This window comes from Vombatus ursinus, unplaced genomic scaffold (assembly GCF_900497805.2).
Source record: "Vombatus ursinus unplaced genomic scaffold, bare-nosed wombat genome assembly UNPS02014821.1, whole genome shotgun sequence".
Lineage (NCBI taxonomy): Eukaryota > Metazoa > Chordata > Mammalia > Diprotodontia > Vombatidae > Vombatus > Vombatus ursinus.
The window spans coordinates 11569493-11595288 of NW_020954599.1; the positions used below are offsets into that span (position 1 = coordinate 11569493).

The 25796-nt window shown below is 38.8% G+C and overlaps 1 protein-coding gene across 6 annotated transcripts in view; it reads left to right on the plus strand.

Moving 5' to 3' along the window:
• Positions 1–25796, plus strand: part of GSTCD (glutathione S-transferase C-terminal domain containing) — a 188869-nt gene that overhangs the window by 130833 nt on the left and 32240 nt on the right. For 5 of the 6 annotated variants that reach the window (XM_027837491.1, XM_027837487.1, XM_027837488.1 and 2 more), the window contains 3 exons: positions 18711–18826; positions 21028–21072; positions 22430–22558. In XM_027837491.1, the coding sequence (XP_027693292.1) occupies positions 18711–18826; positions 21028–21072; positions 22430–22558 (290 nt within the window). The remainder of the gene's footprint in view (positions 1–18710; positions 18827–21027; positions 21073–22429; positions 22559–25796) is intronic. The other variant, XM_027837493.1, reaches the window with a different exon arrangement.

Below are 25796 nucleotides of genomic sequence, written 5' to 3' on the forward strand. Positions count from 1 at the left end.
TTACAGATTTATAGAAACTTGGAGCTGTAAGGTACCAATAATAACAACAAGGATAATAGCTAACGTTTATATAGTGCTTTTTTTTTTCACAACAACCCTGGGAAATGCTGTTATCATCCCCATTTTATAGATGAGGAAACTGAGGCAGACAAAGGTCAAGTGAGTTGCCCAAGCGTCTGAAGCCAGATTAGAACCCAGGTCTTTTGGACTCCAGGTCTAGAACTCTAACCATTGTGCTACCTCACTGGCCTATAATATGTAGTCTGCCTGCCTTCTTTTACAGATATCAAAATTGATGTTCATAGTGATTATGTGTCTGTTTTCTCATCTCTATTAAGAAAATAATACTTCTTCTATCTAATCACTTCACAGGGATATTATGTGAAAAGTTCTATATAAATCTTAAAGCATTATGTAAAAGTGAGTTATTGCTGTTGTTTTGACCGAAGCTCACACAGATATTTGCTGGCAGACATGGGATTAGAACTGAGGATCTGCAAGTTGGAAGAGAACCTTAGCAATCATCAAGAGTCCAACCTTCCCATTTAAGTCGGGAATCTCTTAACTGTCTCTGCTACTTGACCCTGTCTACCCAGAGGGAGTGTCTTCACAGAGAATATAGAGAATGATAGTGCCTGGTCAGGGAGCGCTGAGGGCCTGTTCAGTCCAGAAGAGCCAGCCTGGCAGCATCTGTGAGGCACTTTACCTGAAAAAGCCAGAAACGTTCCCTGCCCTCCATCCGGGGCCGTCTAGTCATGATTAGCTTTTCCCAGGTGAGTGTGATGCCTTTTTTCCCTTGCCTGGCAGCCACATTTTACAGTGACCAGCCCAAACTGTCTGACCAATGCTGTTGCCTTACTCATTGTCCGTGACTTTTCACCGCCCTGATAGTCTTCTTTGAGTTCATCTGATCTCTTTGAGTTCATCTGATCCTGAGTACTCTATTGGCTTGCTGTCCTAAGCACTACAGATTCGATTCTAGTTAATCCAGAAGCAGACCATTATTTGTGAATTCTAACTGTTAAACAAATAGATTTTATTCAGAAGGCTGATTTATCTCTTTCATTTTGTATATGCCTATAGTCCTTAAAGGGGCAGCTGGGTGGCCCATTGGGTAGAGTGCCAGGCCTGGAGTCAGGAAGACTCAACTTCATGAATTCAAAACCAGCCTAAGACACTTAGTAGCTGTGTGACCAGGGGCTTAATCATTTTTGCCTCAGTTTTCTCATATATAAAATGAGCTGGAGATGGAATTGGCAAAGTGTTCTAGTATCTTTGTCAAGAAAACCCCCAAATAGGGTCACAAAGAGTCAGACATAACTGAACAATAAATAGTCCTCACATACAGGTATACTTTTTAATCAGAAACTTCCATGCCTAGAGAGATCAAAAAAATTAATCCTATATAACTACCTAATTATATCCCTTTGGCCATACACTGGCTCCCTTTTGATTCCCAGAACCAGCTTTCACTGCCCTAGCCCATTTGCTTTCCCAAGCTCTTCACTCATTATCTCATCCAGTTCTTGTGAATTTGTCCACCAAAACAAGAACACTCATATTTTTTAAAAAAAGTTAGCTCCTTCTCTCTCTCCAATCATATTAGACCCCTGAAGATCACTGTAATTTATGACCTCATTTTCGCTGCATTATTTCTTGACTCGATAGTTTTCTTTTTATGTAACTTATTTTACTTTTTTAAAAGTTAATAAGTATTTATTTTCTCTGTCTTCCACTTCTCTCCTATTGAAAAGAAAAAAAGGAGAAAAAAACCATTTACAAATATCAGCTCAATAGTTTTCAGCTATTTTAGGCATCTGATGATTTTACCAAAAAAAAATACCCCTTCCTTCTAATTCATTCAGCTCCCTGAGACAATATAGTGAATTTGGCCATATTGCGTACCTAGTGACAAGGTCTGTATTCACCTCAGACAGAGTGGCCATCAGTGGCCCCTTCATTGACCTCAACTCCATCATTTCAATGTTCCAATATGACTCCACCCATAGAAGGTTGAAAGACACTGTCAAGGCTGAGAATGGAAAGTGGAAAATCTCAGGGGAAAAATCATTGCTATCTTCCAGGAACGTGATCCCACCTATATTAAATGGGGAGATGCTGGAGCCAAGCGTGTAGTAGAGTCCACTGGTGTCTTTACCACCATGGAAAAGGCCAGGGCCCTGCAAGTGTTATTATCTCGGCCACTTCTGTGGATGCCTCTATGTTTGTGGTGGAGGTGAACCATGAGAAATACAGTAACTCCCTTGTGGTTTGTCCTTCATTCTCAAAGAGGACCATGACATCAGGGAGATGATGACATGACTTACAATTGACTTTGATTTGAGTGAGGGGGGGCTGTACAAAGTCACCAGCCTCACTTTCTTCTTCAGAGCCATCTGGGTCCACTGTCTAGATTTCTTTTTCAAAGACCAAGCCTTAAACCCAATTCACTCTGGATCTCGTGGATTGGACAACAATAGGTCCCTGTCTAAGCACCACTTAATGGCTATTTTGGGGCCCTGGCTCAGAGTGAATGTAAATAGTAACTTTCTCTTTTGGCCAGCAACCCTGAGGGTCTTCCCCTCCCAGTTTGATTTTTTTTTTATTAGAAAGGCCATTCCTTAACTCACTTCTTGATAATTCCCATATTATTGTCTGTAACATCTAATGCTCTACCAACTGCTTGGCCTTCCTTCCCCCTGGCTGAGGTCATTCATGACAGTTCTAGTATTGTGGAAGGAAACGTAACCACAGTTCATGCCATTACTTCTACCCAGAAGACAGTAGATGGCCCCGCTGGCCAGTGTGGCATGATGGGCTTGGTGATGGCCAAAACACCATCCCTGCTTTCCACTGGTGCTGCTAAAGTTCCTACCTGCACTGAAAGGAACGAACAAAGGAATGGCCTCCCAGTGTATCTCTCGTGGATCTGACCTGCCAGATATGGTGATATCATGAAAGTGGTGAAACAGAGCATCCTTGAGGGGCATTTTAGGCTACACAGAGGACCAGCTCGTGTGCTGTGACCTACTCTTCTATCTTTGATGTTGGCCCTAGTATTGCCCTCAGTGACCATTTCATCAAGCCAGTTTCCTGGTATGACAGTGAATACAGTTATAGCCGCCATGTAATGAACTTCAAGGTCTACATGGCTTCCAAGGAGTGAAATAAAAAGCCACGGATGATCTTCTTCAGCTCAAAGAGGAGTTCACCACTGGGGAGCCCACATCTCTAGTCTGTTTCCCAATACTGGGAATCCCATGTCCCAATCACAGTCCTAACCTCAGGGCACCACTTGTACTAGGGGGAAGAAGCATAAAGTCTTATGTTGTGTGCCATCGATAAAGTCACCATATTCAGTGCCTTAAAGAAAAACAACTATCTCCAATCTAGTCCAACTCTGTCATATTATAGAGGAACTAAGGCCCATTGAGGTTGTGACTTTTTTGAAGGTTAATATATGGCGAGTGAGTGGCAAACCTGAACTGGAGAGCACCAAGCATCCTCTGTACCCATTTCCAAAATGTAGTTCAGCAGAGGAGTAGCATGGCCCTTTTGTTTGTGTATGCTGTAAAATATACTTTAAAAACATTTATAGTTTTACTGGTTCTTGCTACTAATCCCCACATATTTTTGTCAGTGTCTGGATGTGATTCCTTACATCCTGCATACTAAAGCAAACAAAACACCCGTATGTTAACCCAGTGGTGTTTCCTTAATTATAAATAAAAGCACAAGTGTAGTGCTTTACTAAATCATTCCATTAATGTTTTTTTAAAGCCCTTCAGATATAACTGCTTTTGTTTATTTAATGCCCTGCATAGTCTTTTAGAGAGGCCTCCTGTTTCATATTAGCTAATGAGGAAAAAAAAAAGCCCTGGACTTCATTTTATTAGCTGGAGAGTAAAAGGAGAACATTTATAAGATTATAGAAAGACCTAATAGAGAACTTTTGACTAGCTGCTGTCTCCCCAGGGCTGAATATATTTTATATTTAAGTGGTAAAGTTGAGTCTATTTCCCTGAACCTCAATCCAGTACCTGTTTATGGTGGACATGAGAGAACTGGTCAGAAAAAAAAAAAAATATATATATATATATATATATATATATTCTTGTCTGATTAAAGGGAAACAATTGCAGTGCCTCTTTATTTTGAAGTATTTTGAAAAAACCTCGATACCACAATATGAGACCCACTGCCCATTCTGTTTGTGCCAAGTCAAAAGACTAGACTTGTATACTTGATTATAGGATCATAACTTTAGAGCTGGAAGGGACCTCTGAAGTCATCTACTCTAACCCTCTCATCTTACCACTGAGGGAACTGAGACTTGGAATGTCACTAATTCGATGTTATGTTAACTTCATTTAATCAAGAATCCGTTTGGCTTAAATTTTAGCTCCTTCTGTTAAGATTCCACTTATAATACCACCCTCTGTGATGGGATAAAAAAGAAATTACTTCTGCCTGTACCTAAAAATATTGTATTCTATTCACCTTGGTTATGTAAGTCTTTGGTAGTTACAACTGTTATGTTCTCAGTATATTTCAGTACTTTGTAAAGAGATAATATTTCTTTCTTGAATCAGTTCTCAACAGGAAATAATAACGTAACTGCCCCTGGGTACTTTTGAGCTTCTAAGGAACAAATCAGTAACTTTAAATTTTAGGAAATGTGTTCAGCTGCTTGTTATCACTTTCTATGTATGCCTCAGTGGCATTAGTTATCTTAGGTGGAAATGTGGCTTCAGCAGTGGAAATGTGTAGGGCATCCTCAGTGAAACCAGTGAAAAAAAGGTTTGAGGTACCTCCTGTGAAAGTCTAGCCTCATATGAAGGAATGAAAGGGTTAGAGGGTTTTTTGTTTGTTTGTTTTGGGGGTGAGGTTGTATTTGAAAAATCACTTACAAATCATCGCTCACAGACAGATCTGTAATCTCTTTGGTGTAGCTATTCCTTCCAGCAGTAGAACGCAACTCATTCATACCTGCCTGTACTGTGTGACTCTTGTCCATTTCTTCCATATTTGCCAAAGGGAATCCACTCAATGTGCTGGCCACTGTCCTTACTTTCTGGTAACATTGCAAAAATACCAGTGGACAATGTGGGCTATCCATCCGTTTCTCCTAGCTTTTGATTATGATCTGAAAGAGCAACTGCTCAGGACTTGACAAAGTCATTCTAACCTTGTGGGCAAGGTTGAAAAATGTAGACTAATTGATAATACGGATAGATGATTTTGTAACTGGTTGAATGACCAGATGCATAGAATAGTCATTAGTAAGTCAATGTCAAGTTGGAGTGATGCCTCTGGTGGAATATCCAGGATCAGTGTTTTGCTTTGTGATATTTAACATTGCTGTTGATTATTTGTTTAAGGTATTGATGTCACAAAAACACAAAGCAGACTCCAAATAATTTCAATAGGTTATAATACTGGGGCAGATCTAATAAGATGAAATTTAATAAGGATAAATGTTAACTATTATATTTGGGCTCCAAAAATTCATCTACTTAAGTACAATTTGGGGAAGCATGACTAGATATCAACAATCTATAAGGGGGTATGGGTTTTATAAAGAGTCAATAATGTAATGGAGTAATGCTAACCTAATAAAAGACCTTATGTGTAGAACAAGATTCTTAACCTGGGGTCCATGAACTTGTTTTAAAAATATGTATGTGTGTGTGTGTGTATATATATATATATATAACTGGTTTCCTTTATAATCCTATGTATTTTATTTTATGTATCTAAAAACATTCTTTAAAGAGGAAGTCCATAGGCTTCCTCAAACTGCCAAAGGGATCTATGATACAAAAAAGCTTAAGAACCTCTGGTCTCTAGAACAAGAAAAATGACAATCCCACTATTGAATATTCCAGTGAATCTATTTCTAAAGTATGGTTTTGATTTCTGGCAAAATTATAGAATGAATCAAAGTGATAGCTAATGAAACAGCAATTACAGAGAGCCAGAATGGCTTCATTAAGTACAAGTCAACCCACACAAAACTTTTTTTTCCTTTTCTGACAGCATTCCTACACTTAGAGATCAGGAGAAGGCTCTTTAGTCCCCTAAATTTTAGCCTATATTAGATCAAGTGTCTCATGCTCTTCTTAGGGAGAAGATGAGGTATGGATTTGATAATAATACAGTTAAATAGATCCAGAACTTGTTGAATGATTAGACTCAAAGAGAGGGTATCAGTGGTTCTTTGTCGTCTTGACAAGAGGTCTCCAGTGAAGTGCCCAGGGATCTGGTGGGTGATGTAGCAGTCAAAGACGTTAATGGAATCTTGGCCTTCATTAAGAGAAGCACACCTTCCAGGAGTAAGGAGGTGATAGTCCTTCTCTGTGCTACCCTAGTCAGGCCATGTCTAGCTATTGTGTTCAGTTCTAGGTACTCCAGTTTAAATTAGAAGAATATGGATTAGTTTGAGGATATCCAGAACAGAGCCACTAGAAGGGTGAATGCTTTTGATTCCATGTCACAACGAGCATGTGTTGAATGAACTGAGGAGGTTTAGACCAAGGGTAGGGAACCTGCAGCCTCCAGGCTACATTTGGCCCTCTAGGTCTTCAAGTGCAGCCAAAGGGCCTCGAGGCCACAGGTTCCCCGCCCCTGGTTTAGACTAAAGAAGAAAAGACGTAGGAAACGTGATCACTGTCTTCAAGTCTTTGAAGTTTATCATGTGAAAGAGGGGTTGCAGTTGTTCTGTGTTACCACAGCGGGCAGATGTAGTAGAAGTTGGCAGGAGTTACAGAGGAAAATTTAGACTTTAGGTCAGGAAAAACATTCCCCAAATTACAGCTGCCCCAAAGTGGACTGGCCTGCCCTGAAAGTTTTCAAGCAGAGGCTGGGTGACCATCTGTCCAGTGTATTCAGTGGAGGATTTCTTTAGGGATGGGTAAGATTAGATGGTCACTGACTTAGGGCATATTGTGTTCAGTTCTGAGTACCTAATTTTCAAAGGCCAGACGTAAGTTGGAGAATACCCAGAGCTCGGCAAACAGGCTGAAGGCCTGAAGACTGTGAGATGTAAGAATCCATCAGAACAGAGCGTGTTTAACCTGGAGAAGAGGGAGACGTGGCAACAAGTATTTGAAGGAGGGTTTTCATGTGGAAGAGAGATTTGTTTTGCTTGGCCCCAGAGAGCAGACCCAGGAGCCTTGAGTGGAAATTGTGGAGAGGCGCACTTTTGGCTCCCAGACTTCCCCACAGTGAGAGCTATCCCAAAGTAGAGTGGGCTGGCCTACGTGGCGGTTGTTCCTTCTAACAAGAGGCCTCCAGATGAAGGCTAGATGATGACTTGTCACGTAGCCGAAAATGAGCTTCCAGAAAGCAGAGACAGTTTTGGTGTTTTTTTCTTTGTATTCGCAGACCCTAGCATAGTGCCTAGTACACACTGATTGCTTCATGAACATTTGTGCTGTTTGTCGAACTGAATTGCTAAGAATGTTGTAAGCAGGATTCTTGTTCATGTCTGTGTTTCTAAGGCTTGAGGGTCCCTGCCAACTCTCTCCTTCTGTGACTCTGAGAATCATTATCAGGACTTTCAAGTTTATAGATTAATCTACATACATTATCTCATTTGATCCTTACAACAATGCTGGGAGTTATTGCTATTATACAGATGGAGAAACTGAGTGTTAGGGAAAGTGACTGGCCTAGGGTCACCCAGCTAGCAAGTGTCTCAGGCAGGATTTGAACTCAGGCCTTCCTGATTCCAACAGCAGTATTCTATCCACTATGACACTTACATACATAACCCTGATGAGACCTGAGTGAATATTAATTTATCTCCAATTAAAAGTTATTTTAAAGTAGACTCTTTAACCTTAGTACTGCCAATATTTGTCTATGAAAAATGGTTAAAGTTAGAATTAAATTGTTGACATTTACAAAATTAAAAATTTTGGAGAAAATAATTTAAATAATCACAAAAATTCCTCCACTGAAGAATATTTGAAGTGTCAGGCACACAACAGAAACTGTTCCCACTGTAAGGAAACAGAAAGTATGTTACAGGCTCTGCATGTAATGAAAGGCATGCATTATATGTAACTATGCACTTGGGAGACCAGAGTTGATCTTCAGTAAAACCCAAATCTGTGGAATAGCAGGGTGCCCTTCCTGCAGCAAGAACAGTGAAGTTTTACTATTATCATTTTGAGCATCTCTAACATATCCTAGGAGCTCACCAAAGAGGACCATTTCCATGGCAGTTACCCTTAGCTTGACCGACTCTGCTAAAGGGCATTCACACGCAAAAAGAGATCGATCAGTGCTTTAACAAGCTCCCTAAACCAAAGTTACAATACATTTTTAATCAGTAATGTTCCTCTCAGTTGCAGTTGGTTCAAATCCCAGATATAACCGATACCACAAATGTAACCTTGAGCATATCTCTTCATCCTTCTAGACCTCAGTTTCCTCATTTGTAAAAATGAGGAGATTGTACTGTTTGGCCTCTGAGATCCTTTCAGGCCCAAAGACCATGACGTAACTAAACTGTGCTATGTAGTCTGACTTGGGGCCCAATCTATAATTCCTGCTTCTGGGAAGTCTTGGGAGTTCTGCGCTGGAACGGGCTAAGCCAGTCAGTGTCCACATGAAATCTGAGCGTCCAGGAAGGGGATAGCGTGGGGGAGGGAGATGACAGGTTACCTGAGGAGAAGATCAAAAGCCAATCAAGTGGACCAAGCCTGTGAGCAGCCTTTGCACGTCCAGGCTTGATGAGGTAGGGAGAAGCCAGTCTTTAAAAAGTAAAACTTCAAAAGAAAATGAACAACAATATCCAAAGTAAGGAGGTGGGACCAGATGCCCTCCAAAGTCCCTAACAACTCTAAATCTGTGGTTCAGTGGGATAAGACCATGGGTTAGGGTTGGAAGGGACCTTAAGGATCAACTGGGTCAATCCACATTTTTTTTTCTTTTCTTTCAGATAAGGAGAGTTTAAGTAGCTTGCCCAAGGTCAAACAGGTGCCAAGAACAGAGCCATGACTTGAACCTGGGTCCTCCGGTTCATGTCAAGCCTTCTTTCCTCTATATCTTGTGTTCTGATCCTATGAACCCCATGGGGGTCACAGGGATCCCCTTACTTAATATGGACAAGGGAAGGAGAATTCAGGCCTCTAGGATTCAAGACTGTGACCTGCCTTAAAGAGAAGCGGCACCGAGGCTCATCTTCAGTGAATGTTGTATTGTCACTTCCAGGAGCCATCATAAAGCTGCTCACCTGTGAGGGTTTTTTGTTTGTTTGTCATGACCTGTGATCTCAGGAAACTCTGTCCATCTGTGTCGATTTGAATATGTTGTTCTGCTTAGATGGTGGCCTGGAACACCCAGAGGTTAAATGACTTTCCCAGGGTCACAAAGCCAATATGTGTCGAAGTGGGGGCTTGAACTCAGGTTCTTCTGACTCAAAGGGGAACTCTATACTTCTTACAATGCCCACGCTGCCCTTGGGGCTTAGCATGTATTATTTGGGGGTGGTCATAACTGACACACAAAGCCCTTTATGTATATTCACTCACTTTATCCTCACAGCAGCCCTGTGAGGTGATGGAGATATTGTTTATCAGGTCAGGAAAGGCGTTAGTAATCGTTTTCATTTCTTGGGACACAAATTTTACAGCATGAAGAGAAAAAAGAGAGTGCCATAACCTGGGCTGTGAACATGCGCAAACACTTAGAGAAAAACTCAGAAAATAGTGTTTTTATTTTATTTTATATATTTTTCTGTTTATTTTTCTGCTTTCGCAGGTTATAGACTCATAGTAAGAATTAGAGTATGATGCAGAAGTGAACCTTTAAAAAGTCAAGTTCTGTAAAATATTTATTAAAATATGCATATCGCATGCACACATATGTACACTTCTGTTGTAGAGGCAAAGTTGTAGTCCCAGGTCTGTCCGTAACTGACTGTATAACCAGGAAGAAGTCACTCAACCTTCCCTGGTCCTCAGTTTCCTCATTTGTAGAATGTGGGGGTCGAGCTGGCCAGTCCCTCAGTTCCCTTCCAGCTTTAAATCTTAGCATCCTTTCATCTATAAAACTGGGGGTTGACACAGAGTGATCTCCAAAGGTCTCTTCCAGCTCTAAGTCCTCTAAATCCAGTGGCTGGATGAATTTCTTTAAATCGAGATGTAGTTTATCAATTTAATCTAATCTCATTTTATTTGAGGAAGGATCTACATGAATCCTTTCAACCCATTAGAATAAGTATTCATGGATTTTTAATTTTTTTTTTCCACACAGAACCAGAAACCTTGGGCGGGGTGGGTGGGTGCGAGTTGGGGGTGGGAGAGAGACATAATATCTCCTGTTCCAGGAATGTTCCCTCTCCTCCCCTCCGCCTCTTAGCTTTCCTGGCATTCTTCGAGACTCCGCTCAGAGCCCAGCTTCTGCAGAGGCCTTTCCAGGTCCCCCCAGCTCTTCACGTCTTCTCCTCCAATATCGTCTTCCATCAACTCTATATATGTCTTGTGTGTAGCCAGCTAATTGTTTGTTGTCTCTCCCATTTGATGCCAGCTCCCTAAGTAAGGACAGACACTGTTTGACTTTGAACTTTTGTGTCCCCAGCCCTTAAGGTGCCTGGTGCACTATAAGCCCTTAAGAAAGGCTTGATAACTGACTGACACTTAGAGCCACAAGCTACCTCAGAGGACAACTCTCCCTCCTTCTCCCCTTCCTTAAAACCTTAAAAAAAAAAAAAAAAGTCAGATGCTTTTCCAACCCTTCTAAAACCAAGACTTTGCAAAAAAAAAAATCTGATTTTTTAAGGTTTCATATCTATAGTTTCTTAGGTTACTTTTTATTTCTTTTATTCACTGAATCAGAAAGGCCCACAAAAGTCAATGACATTCCCAAAGGTAAATTAATATGCTTTTATTGAGTTGCCTAAGCACAGAAAATCTGGAATAATGCAAACAAATAGGTAAAGTTTATGTTTTATAAATATTTTGCAGAACCCGCTCCTCCCTTGAAGGAGAAAGGGAAAGAATAACCGAATAACCAGTTTTCTAAAGATTTACTGTTTTGTCTCTCTAAAACTTTATGACCTTTTTGTTTAATTTTTGTCTTCTGGGCAACTTAAAAGGATTACAGTCCACATTTTTAATAACATATCAGTGAATGCTTACTTTTGTATAAAGTTGTTAAAGAAAATGAAATTTGTTTTCACTGCTTCTGGGTTCTAGTTTAAAAGCCCCAAGGCAGAAGTAAAATGATTTTTAAGATTTTCATTGTTCACCCTAAATGAAGCCTGTACAAGGATCTCCTTTGGCAGGGGTTGTGGTTCTGTGACATTCTCCAACATAGACGTTTCTCTGTCAATCGTTACTCTGTTTTAGTAAACTTTGGGGATTTGTGTTTGGGAATTTCACACTAGAATTATATATGGGGGCAGAAGGGTACGTTCTTCTTTTAATCAGCATCTAGAATATTGTGGTGAGGCAACTTAATGTGTATGATGGATAGAGAACTGGCCTGGAAGTCAGAAGAGCGGAGTTCAGGTCTCACCTCTGACACACAAGGTCTCTGTGACCCTGGGCAAACCTCATTCACCTCTCAGTGCCCTGGGCAGTTCACTGGATTGCAGAACAGGTGCCAGCCTGCGGTGGTAGGGCTCCCCATGCTAATGAAATCACAAGTCCAGTCTTTAAAGGTACAGTAATATGAAAATCTTCCCCATCTTCATTCATTTTTGTCTTCCTGGATAATCCTCTTTTGCAACCAAGTGATTGCTCAACCTCCCTGTAAACCACTTCTCAGCAAAATGAAGAAGTTTCCTGCTGGCACATGGGCAGAAAGTGACTTTTTTGTGGAAAGCATAACACCCACTGGTCAGTTCATTAAACAGAGTGGCTTATAAGACCTAAAATAATGCTGAATTGATATGCCCCCAAGATTCTGAAGTTCAGAAATTAAATCGCTCTTCTCTGTTGGTCAACCTGTTCTGAGCCATTTCATTTGGGGGATAAAATAAAATAAATAGCTTTTCAATACTGAGTCTCAAGAAAAATGTAATCACTTTTACGTAAAATATAAACAGGATGGGCAATTCCCTCTGGGCTGTGTACCAAAAAGAACTGCACAGCCCCTTCTTGCAGACCAGAATCTCAGGATTCAAGATCCTCCATTTACCCTCCTTTTAGAAGAATTCCAACAGACTTTTGTTGTCTTTGTAGCTGAAGTGTGGGGCACGTGGATGAGAGGGGAAAGACAAGAGTTTCAATTTAATCTTTGTGCTCAGCCTCAATGACAAATAGATGTGGGTTCAAGTCCTGCCTCTGACATGTACTTACTGAGCAAGTCATTTAACCTCCCAGTGTTCTAGGCAACTCTCTTAGATGATAAATTGCAAACTTCCATTGGTCAAGGAAGTTTTCTTACCCTGGATTCCAGAGAAATCACGCATCTGCTTCCTCTGTGCCATTTCAGAAACTGCGTAGATGGGAGCCAGAGCTAATTTTAGAGGGTGTTATACTGAAAAGAGTTGTCTGTGGCAAATATAGGTAGGAGGTACATTCTGAATTATAGTTTCTGAGATTCTTAAAAATGAGAAGAGAAAACATAAAACTAGAAAGTTAAAGGCTTGGATACCTTTGCTGTGATGTGGAAAGATGCTCAGTGAAACAATAACACTTCAGAGAGTTCTTTTCAATATCACAGCTCTTTCAGTTGTATCTTAAATCTGCACAGACCTGAGAGAGACAGATGTTCTTATAGCAACGCAGATAGCAAATACCATATATCGTCTCCTAAGGTGTCAAGGGTGTCAGGTGCCCTCAGATTTCTGGATTGCACCCTGGATACCTGAATTATCAAAAGCTTATGCAAGCCTCTTTAGAATCTTTGAGTAGTAGCTATTTTCTTAAGTCTCCAGAAAGACACTTAGCTTGCTTTTAGACTTGATACTTACATGCTGTCACTGTGCATATGACGGCAGGAGATGAAGTCACGAAAGCAGAGACAATCTTTAGCATGACCTTCATTCATTCATTCGGCTTGTGTTTTTGAACACCTATTATGTGTATTGAAATGTATCTCTATTCTCTCCATTCAGCCAGACCCATGGTACCACCTTACATAGCAGTAGTTCTGGGAGGCATCATCTTCATTTCAGAATAGCTAATGGTTATAGCTAATGATAGCTAACAGTTCTCTTCTAAAATGATTGTCATAGAGAGTTGTACCAACTCTGTAATTTCAAAGTGAGGTGTTTCTAACAGTACATGTAGCAGGTTTGCTAATGTATTAGAAAATCAATGCAGTTATTTTAGATGGACATAAAGAATTTGGAAAAATAATGACTTAAATAAAGTATGTTATGGAAGTGAAATTTCTGATTTTACAGTCTTGGGTCCTTTCATTTCTGAGTTTGCTTTTCATTGATATTTATTTAAAGGACTTGGTATATCTTATGTCTACCTTTTAGTTAGTAGCTAAGAACCTGAATTCTTGTTGAAGTGTATTTCTTAAATTCCGTATTAAATACACATAATATACCTACTTCCCTGCCTTGTATGCGAAAAGTTTAAATCAGTGTATGAAATTTTTAAGTATTTTCTTATTGAATTTTGGTGATTAATTTAAAAATGCATAATTCAGCTCACCTGATATACTTATTGGCTATCCTATCAAAAAAAAAATCCAAGAAAGACAAGAACATAGATTTCAAGGCTATATTCAATTTAAGGCAAAACTGGTGACAGCTCATAACATAATGAGGACATTTAACTCACACTGTTCTCCTCTGGGCTTCAGATTCCTAGTCTCTAAAATGAAGGGATTCGACTAGGTGATCTCCAAGGCCCTTTTGAGCTCTGGCTCTATAATCCTATGATCCTCCATGGAAGCACTTTTTGTATTTTCTGTGGAAATTAAATTGTGTCAGTGGAGCTCACAGCACTTTAGACTTGATCACATCATCTCAAAGAAGGCGCCCATTTTATATATAACCCTGCAGCACAGAGAATCCAAGTGATGACTAGCTCAGGCTCACACATCAGGTAGTAACTGCACTGGAACTCCCCGTCCTTGACTCCATAAAATAGAACATGCTAACATTAATCACGATGGTCTTTGTTAATTTTGTGGAGGAGACGGTGTTCACAAATGATACCATTCGTTGCAGTTTCTTTTATTACTGGCACCTCTTTCTTCTACCTGTCTTCAAAATGCTGATACAAATGGCACATTTAAGAAAGCCTCTCTCAACAATTCACACACAAAATCTGCCTAATTTGTGTGATTAAGTCTGCATTTTCTAGTCTTGTTTCTGTGGCTTTGCAAACTTCCAGCATCTTTTAAAAACTTTTTAAAGTAATTTCATTTCATCAGTTATAATTTCTGCCTGTTTCATTATATTTAAATTTTTCAAAGAACTTTTTCATGTATAGAATCACAAAGAAATGTTTGTAAAGTAGAACAGTCAAAGAATCTTTAGTTCAGAAGTCTAATTTGTATCAAAGTATTCTCTTTCTCCTTGTACAAGTAAATTACACTGTGCAAGGTAATTTATTGCTTCAGGCTGAAAAGAAAAAGAAAAAAAAGAAAAAGAAAAACTATCTAATCTGAGCCATGCACTATTGGCTGGAGCCCTGGTCCTGGAAGCCCAGCATAGCATAAATCATAGCTCCCTTGTTTGGTCAGGCCTTGCCGAACTCCATTGCCTTATTTGATGCTTTGGAAAAATTATGCTAGTGTTTCAGCATATCTCTTTTCTAGCTTGAAACATGTTCTCTGAATGCTGATTGGTTTTTTTTTTTTTTGAAGGAGTTGAAGACAATGTCTGAACAGCATTAAAATGATTTTAACATCTATGTTTCCAATGAACTGGGCGAGGAAAATGTTCTACTATGGGCAGAATGATATGTCACAGAACATGTAAAGTAATTTTATCAAAAGTTTGAATCATCTTAAGTTGCTTTCTTTGCTAACACCTAGAGAAATTAGCATTTTAGCTGAATTATAAATAGATTATAACTCTGATTCCTGTGTTTATAAGTAGTTTCCAATCCAGTCCACTAGTACAATGATAAAAATAGAAAATCACTTTCAAAAATGAGTACCAAATCTCAGTATATCTTTCCCTAACTCATTGAATTTTTTTGAGGCTGTGTTCAAATTTCCAGCAATTTTATAATATTTGTAAAATTTGGACTTGGAAGGCAAAAAGCACTTTAACAGAGATGTTCTTTTAGATAATGCTCTGGACATCTTAGCACTATCAGACTGTCTGGGGCAAGCAGCCTCTTTGTTGTCTTGCTTAAACTTTTAGATGCCAGCTTTTTACAGATAGGAAGGTATTCCAGCAGATTCCTTGGATACTTTTCTGGATGGATTCCTTCCATGTAAATGTAATGCTTTAACAGAAGAAATGCATTGTATTTTTTAAAAAGTTTTAAATGTTCAAATAGTTCTAAATTGCTTGTGAAAACATGTCAGGACATGCTATTTTGAGACTCTCTAATAAATATCTTTTGACTACTCCTAGTCTGAGACAAAACCTAGTTCTCTTTGACTGTTTTTGTGCAAAATCCCTTTACCAAAGAATGAGAAGGGTCTACAGAGCAGATCAGATACAGAAAATGTTTATACCATGCACTCTGATCTGGCTACTCAGACAGAATGTCCTGCACAAAGCCAACCACATTCAGTTTTCATATTTTAAAGAATCCAGACTGAGATGTAAATGCTGCAGTTAAAAAGAAAAACCAAAATGTTATAAAAAATCCTTCCACAGGAGAAGGAAAGCCAAAAGAGTGATGCTTAAAGATTCTTATCTTAAAGATAGACCATGCTATACTTCCTCCAAAATGGGGGTCAAGGATACCTTTGAAAACTTTTTCTTCAAAAAAAAATTTTTATGTTTTTTTTTCCCTTTTAGTTGAGTCACTAAAACTTGATGAGTCAACATTTTATTAACCTCTCTTTTGTAAAGGGCATACTTAAATATGTCAGTATTGTGCCATCAAAATAATTTCATTCATTTGATGCTTTGATGGACTTGATCAGTGTGACTACAGAAAGGAGAGCTCAATTTGTTTATTTTGGCTGGATTTAGGTCTTTCCCAGATGGAGAATGCCCCTCTTTCAATTGTAAATCACATTAAGTTTCAAGGGAAGGAAGCTGCTTGGAAGAGCTGGGAGAGTTTGACTTCCATTTAATGATAGGATTTATTCATATCTTTCAAATGGTGTGATTCTCATGTTCCCAGGGCTTCCTAGATGCCATACAGATAAACAGTACCCTTCTGTGCCAGTGAAATAAGAATGCCCTGTGTTATATAGCTGCCTTCTCCAAAAGGGTCTAAATACTCTCTATATATAGATATATAGATACAGATAGTTGTTCCTCTCAAAATCTCTGTAACAGAGATCCTTCTCATGATTAACTCAAGAAATATATACTAAGAATCATAATATTTTAGAGTAAAAGGGGCCTCAGAAATTCAGTCTAACTCAGACCTAAGCTGGAATTCCTCCTACAACATTCCAGACAAGTACTGGTCATCCATCTGATACTTGAAGGTCTCCAGTGATAGGGGGAGCTCATTACTTACCCTGTGTTGTATGGACTGGACTGAGATTAGGATTGTCAGACTAGAGCTGAGAGGTCCCTTAGGCACCATCTAATTCAGCTGCCTTGTTGTACAGATGAGCAAACACCGACTGCTAAGGTTGCTTCCAACTCCCTCCAATTCTGTAATTCTCCTTTTGAACGGTGTTAATTGTTAGGGAAATTATCTTTTGTTGAGCTGAAATCTAACTCTTTGTACCTAGCCATATTGCCAGAATACCTTTATTTCTTATTTTGACAGATTAATTGGTAGGTTAAAGGATTGCTGTAGATATAGTTTACCTATATTTTAGCAAAGTGTTTGATCAAGCTTCTCACACTACTCTTGTGGAAAAGATGGAGCTACAAGCTAACTGATAGTCTAGCTGCAGTGAGAGTGATCCAGCTCTGGTTAAATGGCTGAAATGAAAGAGTAGTTATTAATGGTTTTGATGTCAACTTGGAAAAAGGTCTTCAGTAGAGTGTCCCAGGAATCTCTGCTTGACATTGTGCTCTTCAGCAGTTTTAATTAGTTTTTTGGATAAAGGCATAGGAAGCATGCTTCTCAGATTTGAGAAGGGAGGAAAAGCAACATTTATGCTTTGACAAATATTGGCTGTGTGACCCTTAGAAGGTCATCTAACTTCTCAGAGCCTCAGCCAACTGAACCTAGAATCTGCAGAGCAGGAGCTGAGCTGCGTTGGTAGGGGGATTTTCCTCAGGAGAAGTTGTTTACATCAGTTAAATCACAGCCTATTCTCCTTCTTGCCCCACTCCCAAAAAAAATCCATAAAATTTAATAGGGATGAATATAAAGTTTTATATTATGGGTTCAAAAATTGATCTGACAAGTACAAGATGAGGAAACATGATTGGGCAGTAATATGAAAGAGAGCTTAGTGAGGGCTTAGTGAGCTGCAAGCACAGTATGAGTTGGTGCTATGATATGGTAGGCGAAGAATTCCTGCGATGATGGCTGGCATTCTGAGGCTTGGGTCCCAGGGATAAAGAGGAGATCAGCCCTCGGGATTTTGCCTCTTGGAGTATTGCAGTCATCTCTGGGATCTTTTAGAAATAACATTGACAAACCAGAGGATCCTTAGGATGATAAAGAACCTGGAGTTCAGGCCATATGAGATTTGGTTGAAGGAATTAGAGATGTTTAACCTAGAAAAGAGAAGATCTATGGGGAACATGGTGACTGTCTTTAAGTATTCAAAAGGCTGTCAAATGGACCCCAGAGAAATTATAAAAGAAATTCTAAAGAGGCAAATTTAGGCTTCATGTCTGGAAAATTTCAGTTGGAGGCATCCATAAGTAGAATATACTGTTGTAGGAGGTAGTAGATCCCTGCTCATGGAAGACTCCATGCCTGATGACTGCTTTTCAGATATGTCTAAAGAGAATTCTTTTTCAGATGTGGGTTAAAAGAGAACCCTGAAGAGGCCCTTTCCAACTTTGGAGTTCTCTGATTTTTAGATTAGATTGTGAGCTCCTTGAGGGCTAGGGCTGTCTTTTGCATGCCTGGAACACAGAAGATACTTAATAAATGTTTATTTATTAGCTGATTCTGTGGATCCCCACCCATTGCTCTTGTTTTGCGCAAGGCACTGTGTGTATTTCTCTCACTCTTGTTATTGTTAGTTCTTTTCTACTGAAGTCATTTGCTCATGGCCAATGATGTATTAAGAAGGAAAATGAGAAATAGATTCAAAGTCTGATTTCAAAATCGGTGGTCATTTAATTTCTTTGTTTTTTAATTAGAATTTTCTTTTTTTTTTAATCACAAACTTAAATGTAAGCAAACATAAGCATTTCAGTATGTAGAGAACAGGGAAAAAAGGATTGTATATGGAAATGTGAACTTGTATTACAGATTGTATGGGTTTTTTTTAATGTATATTAAATTGATTATGATGACAAAACCTTTCTGCTTATCTCTTCCCCTTTTCTGAACTTCCCTCTTCTCTTTGCTGTGTAGATCATTTGATTTTCTTCCTCCGTGGTTCATTTACAGCTTATATTTTGTCATCATTATCTTGGAATATGTCACTTAACTCTTTAAGATCCTATGTGTGCCTTCTTATCCCTTTACAGTATCAAATGACTGCATTTTTTTCCCTTTTGTCATTTCCAGGCAAGATGTCCACTGAACGTGCTTTGCGAAAACAGCAGCAATTAAACAACCTGGTCTCTGTGGTAACAAATATGGCTAAACCTGGTGACATCGTTGTGGATTTCTGCAGTGGTGGGGTAATGGATCTTTTCCTTCCCCCTTCTTTTTTTCCCATTTTTATCTAATAATTCTAATATTAATTCTAATAATAAAATCTAATACACAATTCTAAGCCTGTGCAACTAAGTTGGATCCCTCATAGTATTAACAGTCACAGGCAAGCAGAAGGACCACAGTTTAGAGACCAGTTCCTATCTGCCCCCGAAAAAGCTATAGGAACACATCCAAGAGAAAAAGAGATGGATAAATAGCTAAAGCATTTATTAAGCTTTTATCATGTGCCAAGTACTATACTCAGTGCTGGGGATCCTATGAAAGTCCCTGCCCTCAAGCAACTTATATTCTAATTAAATAAAACTCTCGTAAAGAGGTGCTGGAAAGCAGAGGGGAGACAGCCCCACAGAGGTACGATAAGGAGACTGTAAGAAGTGGTCTGGAGGCCTGGTTCCCAGCAAGAGAACACAAAGGTTTCACCTTACCCAGCCAACTAGAGTCAGGAGTGAACTCTAATCTATTCTTAGAGTGGTTGAATGGAAGATGCTTCAGAGAGTAGGGCCATGAAAAAGAGGCTGCAGGCCATGGCTTGGATGCTTGTTTTTTGGTGAAATAAACAGAAAGAGAAAAAAAGAAGCTAAAGACAAAAACACCACCCCCCCCAATTAAAAAAAAAAAACCAAACACTAGCCAACTTAGAAGAGCTACCGGGATTACTTCCATGATGTAGCTTCTCTCCTGCCACTGAATCTATTCAGGTAGCTGGCCTCTGTTCCCATAAGACTGGTGGGGAGAGAGACAGAGAATCCTAGGATTCCTGAGGCGTAGGAAGATGAAGTGATTTGGCCAGGTTCACGCAGCCAGTGAGCTTCTTGGGCAGGATTTGTTGAGGGGTTAGGGAATTGCCATGTCCTAATGCAAGGGAGCAAGCAATCTGCAGCTTCCTGAGCTGAGGCAGGCAATCGTGTCACGGTTAATTGGGGGATTGGAGAGAAGGAATGAAAATGGACTTGCCCTTCCAGGCTTTAAAACATACTTTAAAACTTTAGAAAAAGCAGCTTTCATTAAAATTACTAGGTATTAGCCCCCCCCCCAAAAAAGACAAGTGGGAAAGGACCCTCTCTTGAAAGCCAAATACTAGTAAAAGATTAGTACTTAATAAAACCATAGACAATAAAAACTGAGGAAGAGATTCATCATTTAATAAATATTAGAGAAACTGAGTAGCAATATAACAAGAAGTAAATTTGAATTGTCACCTCACACCATATGCCACAGTAGCCTGCAACAGATAAAAGAATGAAGCATAATCAAATGAACAATGAGAAAGTTGGAAGAAGAGGGAACATCTCAATTGTCCCATTTCATTTGTGGAAAGCAGACAAAATAGTAGCTATTAAATAAATAGAAGGAATTGTTAGAGATAAGAAATATGAATGATTACATAAAAATAAAGTTCTTCAGAACAAAATATAATCAAGATCAAAAGAAAAATAGCATTGGGGAATACATTTGCAGCAACTAAAACAGATAAAAACTTATCATCTAAAATTCTAAGGCTCTGATAACAAGTATCAAGGGTAGCACCTAGTTACCATTGTATAAATGTTCCAAGGATCTGAAAACAATTCGTGAAAGAAGATATAATTTGAAAAATAATTTGAAAAAAGTCTCAGCCTCACTAATAATCAGAGAAATGCAGATTAAAACAGCCTTGAGGCACCATACTTCACACTCATCCAATTGGCAAAAAATAACTAAAAGTGACAAAAGCTCATTGCTGATATGGGTATAGAAAATCAAATGTATGCATCAGTTACTGGCAGAATTGCAGATTGGTAGAATCTTTGTGGAGGGCAAGGTATTGAACTAGATTCACAAAAATAATCCTACCTCATGTCATAGTAATCCTATTATAGGGAATAGACCCCTTTGACTGTAATCTTAAAAGGAAAAAAATAAATCTTTTCATTTGTAGCATTATTTGTCATTGCAGAGAAATATAAGCAATCTAAATGTCTGATACATGGCTGAAAAAACTTGAGAAAATTTATTTTGAAGTGTAAATAGTTGTAAATGTATGCTTATTTGGTTTTATTGTTTACTGTTTAGTGCATTGTAAATAATTTGGTGGGGGAAAAACCCTTTTTGGGAGGATAGCCATCTTGAATGCACACATGTTCTGGGGGCAAATATTAACATCTGTACTCCCTGCCTTTTACAGGGACATGTTGGGATTGTTCTTGCTCACGTGCTGCCGTCATGCCAGGTAAGGTCTGAGAAATAGATTAAAAGGAAGTTAATTTTCTTTGAAGACTCGTAATAACCCAGAATTTTGGAATGCTCCATACAGAAAAATGAGCAAACCCAACCTGGCTTTCCCATTGCTTTATAGTCTGCTTTTTGCTTTATCGAGAGGGAGAGTGTGGAAATGGAAGGGTGATTCCTTTGGTCTGAGTTCCAATACAGATCAGCCACTTACATGTAAATTTGCATTTTGGAGGGTTCCCTGGGCTACTGAGAGTTTAACTTGCTGGGGGGGGGGGGGTGTCACACAGCCAATGTGTGTCAGAATTGGGACTAAACCTCAGTCTTCTTGACTCCAAGGTCCAGCTGTCTACTTGCCGTGTGGCCTCTCCTGTGCCCTGCTCATTGTTGTTAAGTCGTTTCAGTCGTGTCTGACCCTTCGTGACCCCATTTGGAGTTTTCTTGGCAAAGATACTGGGGTGGTTTGCCATTTCCTTCTCCAGCTTATTTTATAGTTGAGGAAACTGAGGCAAACAGGGTTAAGAGACTTGCCTGGGGTCACACAGCTAGCAAGTGTCTGAGGCCAGATTTGAACTTAGGAAGATGAGTCTTCCTGACTATAGGCCCAGCACTCTATCCACTGTGCCACATAGCTGCTCCAATGCCCCGTTCACCGTACTTGAAATTCAAAAGGACTTTCTAATGTCAGCATTAAAAAAATATAGTTCAGATTCAGGTAGAACTTGTGTCAGATTTCTAAGTGATGGGAGGGGTATAGCCACGAACTTTTACTTTCCTTGCTGAACTCTGTTATTCTTGGAAACTGTGCAGCCACAAAAACATTACTGATCTAAAAGCAATAATTAGACATAAATTGGACAAAGAAGAAAGTATAGTAAACTCTTGATTTGAGTGCCTTCAGACTTTGTGAGCATTCAAGCCAGCGTTAGCTCATTTTACGTTTATTCTTTAAACAGAAGAAGTATTTAATAACCAAACAAATAATATAAACAAGATTGTAGACTGCGTGTTCAACCTGCAAAGTAAACTTTCCAAACACTTTGGTTGTTCCCCTTACATACAAACCATTGAAGTGTCTCATCTGGTAATGGATGTCTGATTGTTAATACTGTAATTTAAAATGAGCAAGTGTTCCATTTTAAAATTCCATAATTAAAATCATTCATAGACCTTTGTTTATAAAAAGATTGTGACAGCAGTAAAGATGCATCTGTCATCGTCATATCACTTTAAAATGTGTGTATACCCCTGTCTCAAGAGAAAAAGATGACATTTACAGTTAAATATAATAAATATATTATACATTATAGCTGAAATGTTATTAGCCAATATAGTATTGTTTTCTATTTGAAATCCAGGTGGTATTGATTGAAAACAAGGAGTTATCATTAGTACGAGCTAAGAAGAGAAGTGATGACTTGGGTCTGAGCAACATTTGGTTCATCCAAGCAAATCTGGACTATTTTACAGGGAAGTTTAATATTGGGGTAAGTTACTAAGATGTTTCAACATCAGATTTTTTTAAATAAGAGAAAAGTGTATATAGTACAGCATTTGAACTAGTAAAAAAAGTCAAGCTCATTACCAAACAAGAAAATGTATATTATGTAAATTTTACTTTGATTTAGTTGAATATTACTACCTTCTTTTATAGAAAGAGAAGGATTTATGTTTTTAAAATTAATTTTCATGAGGACTCTGGGATACACATTTTGATCCATATTTGGAAGTGATTTAGCAATCTAAGTATACAGAACAGACATATAATAATAAATAATGGACAGGAAGAAGAAAGCAGACTAGATTACATTTGGGAAGTTCAGCAGTGCTTTTGATGACTAAAAGTTGCTCCCCACCACAGTCTATTTTTTAATACCAATAGTCTGTTAGTTGCAGTCTGGATCAATGGAAGAAATTCCCATGCTGATAAAAGTCAGAGATCGTTGACTATATTGTTGTATTCTGCCTGTGATGCTCCATGACTCTGGATCTTAGAACAACTCAGTCTCTTAATCAGTCATCAAGTGTTAAACTTATAATGTGCCAGACACTATGCTAGGCCCTGGGGATACAAATACAATGAATGAATCAATTCCTTCTCACAGGTGAGCCAAGCCCCGTAGAAATATGAGTGATGGCCTGTGTGTCCGTAGTGGTGTAAAAGATCATGGAGGAAATGTAGAGTTGCCAAATGGAGGTGTAACAGTCAGGTAGCAAGATAGAGAAATGACAGATGAACAGCCCAAGGACTTCATGAGTCATTCCAAGACTTCTTGTCCATATCAACTCACAGATCAATTGAAGTATTAAAGAAGTATTAGCAATATGGATAATGAAATTATTTTATCAGAAAATTCAACTTGGCATGGTTCTGTTCAACTGTAACATTTTTGATTGATCTTTATTACATATGAGTTTAAGCTAATGTATTTGGCTCGAGTAATAACAACAATTCATATTTGTATGACTTACATGTTTTCTGCCCCAAAAGCATTACACTCCTTGAGGGTAAGGACTGTATTTTGCCTATGCAGCCTCAGCTCCTGACGGTAGGAGTAAATGTTTATTGAGTACTTTCATGTCATTTTTATTTTTTGCACAAAAGATAGAATAAATTATACAGTGCTTAATTTGAGCTTCATTTAACCAATATTGTAGTTAATTCAAAGCCATGCATTCTGCTTATCCTGCTTAACAGTGAGTGAAAACCGAACCTGCTACAGAAAAATATGTCCAGAAAACTAGACAAGCAGAGAGGATGATAAGGTACAGAGCCAGAGGTACTCAAAAAAAGCATCTTTTTATGAAAAGAGGAAAATTCATTATAAATAAAAGAGAATTCTTAATCAATGTGCTATAAATTAAAAAGTTCTTAGTTTTCTTAAGCCCTCTCCTCATTGAATTGGACCAAGTTTTATATGTAACATCACTTAGATATTCTTATTTGAAACAAACTAGAATTTAATACTCCTTAGGTAATAAGAATTACTGGCCAACAGAGGATTTCCCCAAAGGCCTAACTAAAAATGGCATGTTCCCTATAGCCAACAATAATGAAAAGCACAGGGCTAAAAAGGAACTCATTCCATTACCCTCTCTGAAGATAAGACTACAGACATGCCAAGGCCATTAAAATAAAATTTTTTAGAAACAGAAATTCTAGAATGCTTTCCTAATAACTAATAACTAAGATCCTATTCCATTGTAACTCCAGTGATGGTTACGTTTCTTTCCATGTTGCTCAGCTGGTGCTAGAATATTTAGGAGATCTGAGTCAGGTATCAGGGAGGTCAATAAGATAGCCAAACTGAAGGGTACATATGACCACAGCAATACCCTAGCTTCTGGTAGTCTGTACACGGGGTCTACTTCCAGTCAAGTAGCTGTGGTTGCCATTGAGGAAGGTTGTAGTAACCCAGCCCCTCGTTACACTCCTGGTCTAATGTAGTCTTCACTTCATTGTTAGCAGAACTTGCCAGTGTAGTCTTCAGTCTGTCGGTTAAACCCTTCCTTCATGATTTGCCCCCAACAAGTTTTACAATAAACGTTTCTCTTGGAGGGGAAGGATTAAACTGCTGGTTTGCAGAGGATATTAACATAGATGAATGAAAAAAATTCACTAATGACTTAACTATGTGTAGGCTGTGTGCTAAACACTGAGGATACCACTTGAAAAAGGAAAATAGTCCCTGCCCTGGAGGAGTTTACACTCTGATAGGTGAAACATATAAAGGAGTGGTGGGGGGAGGTGGGATTTGGACAGGGAAATTATAAGGATAGTGAATGGCAGCATTGAAGAATTCATTGACGGGCCCTTTCTAGAAAGGATAGATTTGATTCTTATTTCCAGTGCTAGAGGTGAAGGCCAAAGGAGGGGGAACAGGGTGATGTGGTTATGAGGGGCAGCATGGAATCCAGGTGGCTTAAGGAACAGCAGTGCTTTAGGGGTCTTGGTGGAGCTTGAAATGGTGAAGAATAGTCTGGTTGGGAGCAGGGTGCTTAGGTTGGTTTTTCTCTCCTACTGCCTCACCTACCTGTATGCAAGTGCACATCCCACCCCCAGTGATACAAGCTCAACCATTTTGGGAATTAAGGTCCACTTGTGGAATTACCTGTTTTAATCTGGATGCCAGAGTTTGAATTTAACTTACCCTAGTAGATTGTGCTGGTAGCTTTTGCATCCATTATTGGGTTATTCTTTTGATCTGATTATAACTTTGTGAAATACATCTGTGAAGTTTTTAATAATAATTACAACAGTTAGTATTTATGTAGTGTTTTAAATTTTACAAAGCATTTTACATATATTTTCTCATTTGATCTACACAATAACTCTTAGAAGTAGGTGCTATTATTATCCCCGCTTTACAGATAAAGGTCAGTGACTTGTCCAGGGTCACACAGCCAGTAAGTGTCTGAGGTAGGATTTGTACTCAGGCCTTCCTGGCTCCAAGTCCAGTGCTCGGTCTTTTATACCACTGACATGCCTAGACCCATGTTTTGGGGTAAAAATTTATAGGTTTGAGGAAGACAACTACCTGTCTTATCAAATGGTAATGAAAACTCATTAAGTACTATTATGGAATTCTGATTTAATTATTTGATTTTTAAATATTTGGTCATAAGTCCTCCTAGGCTTTTTCTTTTGTTTGGCCTGACATCACTTTAGGAGGTTTGGCAAATTTTTCGTACAGTATATAATCTATCACTAATGTTCCATGGGTG